General features: G+C 45.9%; 1 protein-coding gene across 2 annotated transcripts in view; it reads right to left on the bottom strand.

The window, feature by feature from the left end:
• Positions 1-8,411: 8,411 nt before the first annotated feature.
• LOC115652487 (charged multivesicular body protein 3) overlaps positions 8,412-9,516 on the bottom strand; it is a 53,483-nt gene continuing 52,378 nt past the window's right edge. For both annotated transcript variants that reach the window (XM_030564530.1, XM_030564529.1), the window contains one exon: positions 8,412-8,940. In XM_030564530.1, the coding sequence (XP_030420390.1) occupies positions 8,801-8,940 (140 nt within the window). In that variant the 3' untranslated portion in view covers positions 8,412-8,800. The remainder of the gene's footprint in view (positions 8,941-9,516) is intronic.

The following is a 9,516-nucleotide window of genomic DNA, read 5'->3' as shown; positions in this document are numbered from 1 at the left end:
ACTTTTTAATCACCAGAAAATCAAACACAAATTCTACAGAAAATGGAAACATGGATAAATTAGGTCTGAATGAGTACCAAAATATTGCACAAGCAGCTAGAGACAAACTCAAACTTAGTCTTGTACAGCCTAATGTATTTGTTTTTGTTTGGGTTTTTTCGGTGGTGTTGGAACTAACACTGACTGTTTTGCTCAGAATCAGTCCCAGCCAATGAGATTGAACAAAGTGGACCTGGAGGGAGCAAGTTTCTTGGACTTGCCTGTCATCTAGCCAATTGTTTAAGTATGGGAAGATAGGAATTCCCAGCCTCTTGAGAGAGGCTGCCACTACTGTGTCATGCAGTTAATAAACAGCCCGAAGATGAGAACTATATATTGATGATACTGACCTGCCCCTATGAATCTGAAACTTCCTGTAGCTCAGGAAAATTGCCACACAAAAATAGCATCCTGAAGATCAAGAGCAGCAAACCAGTCATGTTCGCGTGTGTGTGTGGGGGGGGGAATTGTAGCTAATGTTGTTAGAGTGGTGGTCCCTGTTGTTTTCTGCTGAACGCATGTGGCTGGAGCTTTTTCAAAGTAGTATTGCTCAGTGGTCTGCGCATGTGCCTTTGTATTACCTCAGGGTTCATGGTTAGGGTTTTATTTCATTGTACTTTGGTAACTCCTAGTAATGTTTTGGGTTTTTTCTGTTTTTTTTTTTTTTTTAATAACTAAGGATTTGTGACCCCCCACCTCAGTTTTCCCTGCCAACCAATCTTTTCCCCCTGCTGAACTCCCAGATCAGGGTAGTGGATTATTCCAAAGGTGCCAGGATTCAAAGTTTGTGCTTTCTACCCTTGCTCATTTTTCATCAATGACTAACAAACACCTACGCTGTTTGTACTGTTTGGGGGAAGCCCACATCATCTCTTGGTGCAGTATCTGCCTCTCCTTCCCTGCTCATATAAGGGAAGGCCAACGTCAGATCTTGGATAGGGAACCCCTCCTGTACGTTGGTTGGCCTGAGCGCTCCCCCTACTATGGAGTCTGCATCCATATCCACCGGTACCAGTGCTATGGACCATGAAAGCATGCACCTAACCATGGCAGTAAATCCAAGAGGGATGCTGCACGGTCCATTAGTTCAGGCCACAAAGGAGCTACACACTCCAAAGTGCACAGGAGTGATAGGCTATACCGCTTGCCAGATCTGCTGGTCCTGGTGCCAAATCTGTGTACCCCTCCTGCTGGGTCTGCCAGATTCCTATGACCTGACAGTCCCACGGCAGGTGTTTTTACTGGTTCTGGTCCTATCAAAAGACTGGATATCATTGTCTCGGGGGAAAATTGGAAGTGCTCCCAGCCCTTATTAACTGTTTACCCTGAAAGGAGTGAGGTCTCCTTATGTTACATTGCACTCACTTTTTCAGAGGGCTCTATCTCCTGCTGGCTATACCTCTCAACGCATCCTGTTCCAACTGCTCTGTCGGCACTGCCATTCACCCAAGACTCCAACTCCTCGATCCAAGGACCTGGACGTTCAGCACAGTCCACCTCTTCCATTTCAGAAGCACAACTACAAGGCCTCCGTGGCAATTTCCTCCTTTGCCTTCCGCAAGAAGCTGGTATCTGGCTCCTGCTGCTGCTGGATGAACCAGGTTGGCCATATTGGAGTTCATAGCTCCAATATTTGCCTTCAGAACAGTCTCCTTTGGCTAAATCAATGACTCTTCAGACTCAGATTCTAGAGCAACCTTACAATTCTTGGGCATATATCCACTGGCACTAGAGAGAAATTGTATTGCCTACTGCCAGTCTAATGCTACAGAACTCACTTCTGCCACCAATGGGCCTACAAACCTTAGAATCATAGAAGGTCAGGGTTGAAAGGGACCTCAGGAGGTCTAGTCCAACCCCCTGCTCAAAGCAGGACCAGACCCCTAAATGGCCCCCTCAAGGATTGACCTTACAATGCTGGGTTTAGCAGGCCAGTGCTCAAACCACTGAGCTATCCCTCCCCCCATAACCTTCTTAGAAGTGCCCTAAAAGAGACAGAGCCCAGCTACCCGTTTTGGCAGTGCAACCCTCTGCACAACACTAGCAAAAACAGTTTTGAGTGAGCCTAGAGGTCAACCATTTCATACATCAGCATTCCTGCCTTCCAGGGTTGTCTGAAACTCTAGCAACTTGGAGAGGTATAACAGACAAGTGGGTTAGCACAGCTACACCACAGATTTCGTTGACACCTCCATATCTCCTGCCCTGACGGCTGCCACCTCCCCCTGAGATTCCTTTCACAACAGTATTCTTACCCTAGAGATGGACTTCCTCCTACAGAGAGGTGCAATGGAGTGAGTCCCTGCAGCCTTTCTGGGCACAGGGTTCTATTCCAACTATTTCCTGGTACCCAAGAAGAAAGGAGGATGGTGACCAATCTTGGATCTTTGACACCTCAACTGTTCAATTTGCCTACCCTTCCTCCCCAATCCGCCAAAAAAAAAAAAGCATGTGGTTTATGGCTCTTGACATGCAAGACTTCTACTTCCATGTTGATGTACATCTGACCTGAGGTTCAGAAGGTTGCTGAGTTTCAAAGTGGTCAGTGACACTTCCAATTCAGGATTCTTCCATTTGGACTTACCACTGTCTGAGTTTTTACAAAGATTTTTCTCTGTGGTAGCGACTCACCTATTGCATCAGGGAATCCTATACCTGGATGACTGACTAGTGGCAGCACAGTCCAGGAGGAAACTTGAGCATCGACATCCCAGCTGCTGCTTCTCTCCTCCCTAAGAGTGAGCATCAGTGTTGAAAAATCAACTTTGCTCCCTACTCAGTCTTTGGAATTCATAGAAGCATGCATTGATTTGACCTACGCAAAAGCCTATCTACCACAGGACTGATTCCAGAACCTACTGGACCAAATAGCCCTGATAACCTCCAACCCTTTGGCATGAACATACGTCACATCCTTCACTCACCTGCACCTTTGCAGCAATAGCTGTAGACAGCAAAGTCTGTTCCCCTTGCACCAATCAATGGACCGTCATGCTCAATGTTTCTCTGGAGGTCATCTCTTCTCTTCAATAGTGGACAGACAATACAAATCTGCTCCAGGGTGCCCTTCCCATCTTAATTCTCAGAACGGACAGGCCACTTTCAAGCTGGGGTGATCACATTGGCGATCACAGGACAAGGCACCCGAACTACACAAGAGGCCAGCAGGCAGAAACATTCTCAAACTTCAGGCAGCCTGCTACATGTTCTTACCAGCTATCCACTATCGCCACATTCTCATGTCAGGCAAGACCAACAACCAAGGGGGCACAAGGTCCCAAGAGCTCTATATGGAGGTGATTTGCCTTAGGGTATGATGCATCAAACATCTTATCTTTGTTGGCATCCTACCTGCCTGGCACCCAGAATGTGATTGCAGATTCTCTCAGCAGGAGTGTTGCTCCAGGGGAAGACTGCCCAGGAGGAGTAATGTTCTGGTTGTTGCAGCAAAGAGTCCTGTGGCACCTTATAGACTAACAGATGTTTTGGAGCATGAGCTTTCGTGGGTGAATACCCACTTCGTCAGATGCATGTAGTGGAAATTTCCAGGGGCAGATAGAGCAATGGGCTAGTTATAGATATATCTGCCCCTGGAAATTTCCACTACATGCATCTGACGAAGTGGGTATTCACCCACGAAAGCTCATGCTCCAAAACATCTGTTAGTCTATAAGGTGCCACAGGACTCTTTGCTGCTTTTACAGATCCAGACTAACATGGCTACCCCTCTGATACTTGATTGTTCTGGTTGTTGATTTTGGTCAGACCAGACGAACTACGACTTTCCTACCCTGCCTTCTCCACAAACTCCAGTGGGAAAGAGCAATAGCCATACTGATTGCTCCATTTTGGCCTTGCTTATTCTAGTTCCCCCCTCCTTCTCCGCATGTCAAAACAATCTCTGCTCCAGCAATTTCTGGAACTGCTGACACACAACAGCAGACTCAGGCCTCTAGATCCATGGATGCTACACCTGACAGCATGGTCTGTGGATGGACACCTCCATTAGCACAGGAATGCTCATTGGTGGGGCAAAGCATCCTCTCCAGTAGCCAGAAGGACTCAACGAGGCAGTCCTATCAGGCTTTACTTTGTGGGCCCAACAGCAAGCACTTGCTCTCAAAGCTGTGGCATCCCTGTGCTCTTAAACTATTTCCTCACCCTGAAAACTTCAGAGTGAGTCTATCAGAGGGCATTCAGCCCCCATGACTGCCTTCCATCCTCCAGTGGAAGGGTATTAGATTTTTATCCATCCCTTGATGTGCTCCTTGAGGACATATATAAGGTAGCTACATGGAGTTCGGTACACACCTTTTCCTCCCTCTATGCTCTGATATGATTCTGTGACATCTCTCATTTGGCACAACAGTCCTGGGTTCTCCCATCTTCATTGCACCCTCCTTCTCTACGTACTGCTTGTCAAATCACCCTCAGTGGAATACACTAGGGACCATCACTCAAAAAAGAGGTTGTTTACCTGTAACTAGAAGTTCTTTAATAGGCAGGGCCCTTATCTGTATTCTAATCCTACCCTCCTTCCCCTCTGCTGCAGCTCTGCAATGGCCTAGGAACTGGAGATGTAGATAATGGGCCCTGCCCTTTTATCACCTTGCACGAAACGCAATACAACAGTGCATGCATGGACTGCTGAGCAATACTACTTTGAAAAGCTCTGCATGTATGTGCATAACTCCTCTGTGGAATACAAATAGGGACCACACCTCTAAGCACCTCCACTTACAGGTCATTAACCTCCCTTACCACCCTGTGAAAGCTATCTGCTGTTGTTGAGGCCTCAAAGGTACAGAATAGGTCTGGGCCTGCCTGTGGATTTGGATTGGCAAATACTGAGAATAGAATCTTCTGTAACTTTTGAAGAAGAGACTGTAGAACTGCTGAAAGAGCAGTGATTTGCAAGAGGGGTCCTTGAAATGTGATGGGGTAGAGATAGGTCTGAAGGGGGAATGGGCAGGAATTAGATGGTATGCGATCCCACAGTGCTTAAGTTATACTTGTCCAAGACTATTGCTTCCCAAGCACTAGAAGTGGGAGATCCTGTCTCCAAATGGAGGAGATATGACTGGGAAGGTCACAACTATGATGCTGTCAAATTGGCTGCTTGCCCAAAGCTGACAAAGGCATGGCTGGGTGGTTGAAATTGGACCAGAAGGCAGCTGCCTTTGTGACATGTCTTCCTGGAGAAGACCTGTTCTCTAACTGGATACTTTGACTGCTGGGAATGGTGCTGGTATTATTGACCTCCATAATGACCACCCCCTCAAGGCAACAGAGGTGTATGTGCACCACTACCAGGTATAGCAGCCATACAATCCTGTGTCAGAGAGGCTCCAGCTATCCTCCTTTCTGTTTAAAATGAAATTAAAGTAAGGGTGGGGATTGGTGAGAGGAGAGATTTGTATTCAAGGTAGAGGGGAAGAGTGTACATTGTAGCCTATCAGGAACTTTAACAACAATTCATACATAGGGAATACGGAGAGGAAACACAAGGAGCAGGGTGAAACAGGGGAGGCCACCAGATTCATACTGAGAAAGTAGAGCAATTGTCTAGTTATCTTAGGTGCCTGTATACAAATGCAAGAAGCTTGGGAAACAAGCAGGAAGAACTGGAAGTCCTGGCAGAGTCAAGGAACCAGGATGTGACTGGAACAACACAGACTTGGTAGTGTAAGTCATATGACTGGAGCACTGTCAGGGATGGGTATAAACTGTTCAGGAAGGACAGGCAAGGGAGAAAAGGTGGAGGACTTAAATACAGTGTAAGAGAGCAGTATGATTGCTCAGAGTTCCAGTATGAAACTGGAGAAAAGCCTGTTGGAAGTCTTTGGGTTAAGTTTAGAGGTGAGAGCAACAAAGATGATGTCATGCTGGGCATCTGCTATAGACCACAAGGTGGAGGTAGAATGAGGCTCTCTTCAGACAACTAACAAGTTTCCAGATCACAAGCCTTGGTTCTCATGGGGGACTTCAAGCACCCTGACATCTTCCACGAGAGCAAAACAGCAGTGCACAGCTTAATAGAGAAACCTTCGCTGAGCTTAAACATAAAGTTTGCAAGAAGTGGAAACTTGGACAGATGACTAGGGAGAAGTACTAAAATATTGCTTGAGCATGCACAGAGGCAATCAGGAAGGCCAAAGCACAACTGGAGTTGCAGCTAGCAAGGGATGTGAAGAGTAATAAGGGTTACTACCAGTATGTTAGCAACAAGGTGGTGGTTAGGGAAAGTGTGGGACCCTTACTGAATGGGGGAGGCAACCTAGTGACATGATGAAGTGGAAAAAGCTGAAGTACTCAATGCCTTTTCTACCTTGGTCTTCACAGACAAGGTCAGCTCCCAGACTGCTGCACTGGGCAGCACAGCATGGGGAGGTGGCGACCAGCCCTCTGTGGAGAAAGAAGTTGTTTGGGACTATTAAGAAAAGTTGGAGCAAAAGTCCATGTGGCTGGATGCGCTGCATCCGAGGTGCTAAAGGAGTAGGCGGATGTGATTGCAGAGCCATTGGCCATTATCTTTGAAAACTCATGGAAACCGAGGGAGGTCCCGGATGACTGGAAAAAGGCAAATATAGTGCCCATCTTTATAAAAGGGGAGAAGGAGAATCCAGGCAACTGCAGACCAGTCAGCCTCATCTCAGTCTCTGGAAAAATTATGGAGCAGGTCCTCAAGGAATCCATTTTGAAGCACTTGAAGGAGAGGATGGTGATCAGGAAGAGTCAACATGGATTCACCAAAGGCAAGTCATGCCTGACCAACCTGCTTGCCTTCTATGATGAGATAACTGGCTCTGTGGAAAAGCTTTTGATATGGTCTCCCACAGTATTCTTGCCAGCAAGTTAAAAGAATATGGATTGGATAAACAGACTATAAGGTGGATACAAAGCTGGCTAGATCATCGGGCTCAATGGGTAGTGATCAGTGGCTCGATGTCCAGTTGGCAGCCGGTATCAAGTGGAGTGCCCTAGGGGTCGGTCCTGGGGCTGGTTTTGTTCAACATCTTCACTAATGATCTGGATGATGAGACAGATTGCACCCTCAGCAAGTTTGGATGACACTGAACTGGGGGGAGAGGGTCTAGAGTAACCTAGACAAATTGGAGGATTGGGCCAGAAGAAATCTGCATTTGTCCTTGTGGAACCTCAGAGTCCTGCACTTAGGATGGAAGAATCCCAGGCAGTGCTACAGGCTGGGGACTGACAGGCTAAGCAGCAGTTCTGCAGAAAAGGACCTGGGGATTACAGTGGAAGAGAAGCTGAATGAGAGTCTCTTGTTGCCAAGAAGGCTAATGGCATACGGGGCTGCATTAGTAGGAGCATTGCCAGCAGATCGAGGGAAGTGATTATTCTCCTCTATTCGGCACTGGTGAGGCCACATCTTAAGTATTGCATCCAGTTTTGGACCCCCACTACTGAAAGGATGTGGACAATGTAGAGAGAGTCCAGCAGAGGGCAATGAAAATGATTAGGGGGCTGGGGCAAATGACTTGGAAGAGGCGGCTGTGGAAACTGAGCTTATTTAGTCTGCAGAAGAGAGGATGAGGGGGGATTTGATAGCAGCTTTCAACTACCTGAAAGGGGGTTCCAAAGAGGATGAAGCTAGGCTGTTCTCGGTGGTGGCAGATGACAGAACAAGCAATGGTCTCAAATTGCAGTGGGGAGGTCTAGATTGGATATTAGGAAAAATTATTTCACTAGCAGGGTGGTGAAGCACCAGAATGAGTTAGCTATGGAGGTGGTGGAATCGCCATCCCTAGAGGTTAAGGCCTGGCTTGATAAAGCCCTGGCTGGGATGATTTAGTTGGGGTTAGTCTTGCTTTGTGCAGGGGGTTGGACTAGATGACCTCCTGAGGTCTCCTCCAACCTTACTTTTCTATGATTCTATGAATATATTTAGTACCCAACTCCTTAAAAATAGAGCTTCCTTCACTTGTTTCTTGAACTCTCAACAGAGGTAGGCTTCATCCTCCTTTTATCAAGCACCAGTCTCACTTCTGAAGAAATACCATGCTGTCCTGATAAAGGTTTTGCTAAAAACGGACAGTAGGAAAACATGCTTCAGTAATGTGTTAAAAATAGAACAGCTACAGCAAAGGACTGTTACAGCTGTAGTCAAATGTTCTTTACAGCTCAGTTTTCCCATTTGTGCACTAGAAGGGAAAATAGCTACTGTTGAAGGCTAGGTGGATTAGTCTGTGGTTGTAAAATGTTTTATCTTTGGATGGAAGGGGCTGCTAGAAATAGCTTTAAGAAAGAAAATAAACTAAATGCTTCAAAGCAGACTGACCATTGAACAAAACTTCCCTTTCCTCAGCATTGTTATCTGCTTGAATGCACACAAAGGTTAGACTAGACTCTTAAAAGAAGAGGCAAGCATTAAACCATAAGTTTATTAAAATCCATTTGTAGTGTTTCAGGAAAATGTACAGACACTTAAATATTAAGGGTTTTTTTGGTAGCAGCTTAAGCCAATACAAGTGCTTTGTTAGAGGAAGAATATTTTTGAAAGATTGTTTTATATCTGAAAATACATTACACCCACCATTTCCCTATAGCCTACACTACCTGTGAAAGATTAACAGAAAAATGGCAAAAATAACTGTTATAGAAAACAAGCCCCAGGAAAAATGTATATTACAGGAAGTATCTTCACAAACAAAGTTTTACATTTTATAGGAGGGGCAGAACATTCCAGCGTGGGGAGAAAAAAAAAACCAAAACCAAGCTATACATGTGAACTTAATATCTAGCTACGGAGCGTAGCTAACCGTGACTGCATTGCTTCAATATCTTCTTCCTCTTCTTCATCAGCTATACCAGCTGCCCCTATGGGTTCAGTTTCTGGAAGAGCATCTGTAACTTTGCTAGGTGCTTTACCCAATGCCCCTGGAAACAAGCAAGATAATGTCCATAAACGTTGTTGAATACAGATCACTGACTGATTAATAAAGGGACAAGTTCTCAGGTAGCTGCACATTGTAGAGGTTTAAAGGTAACAGAACTCAGCTGCTGCTGTATGGTTGAGATAGACATTTAGAGAGAAGTGATTAGGCTACCTAGGCAATAACTACTCATGCTCAATTCTTCCTAGTGGGTACCATGCAGTAGTTTGCCTATTTTAAAGTGTCTAGAGCACTGTATTCTAACTCCAAGGGCCCTGAGGAAAGAGCAGGGGACTCATGCTGTGACACTAAAGGACCCTGCTCCCTGCACTCCTAGGGCCACAGGCAAAACAGCTTTAAAGTAGCTTGCCTTCGTGCTTTATTCCTCTGAGGCTCTTAACAGTTGTGAATGGGAAAAGCTCCTTGTTACAGGGCAGCTTCACTTCTGTTCCCATGGTACTCAGCTCTGAGCGCATCTGTGGCCCAATCCATAAACCCAAATGCTGGAGAGCATTAGGCAGCTTTTGGCAAGTGAGCAGAGGGTTGAAGAGTATTTTTACAAAGGAAAAGGGGGGGACAA

This window comes from Gopherus evgoodei, chromosome 5, assembly GCF_007399415.2.
Source record: "Gopherus evgoodei ecotype Sinaloan lineage chromosome 5, rGopEvg1_v1.p, whole genome shotgun sequence".
In the NCBI taxonomy this organism is placed as follows: Eukaryota; Metazoa; Chordata; order Testudines; family Testudinidae; genus Gopherus; species Gopherus evgoodei.
The sequence above is the reverse complement of the archived record's forward strand: the minus strand, read 5'-3'. Positions and strand labels throughout refer to the sequence as shown.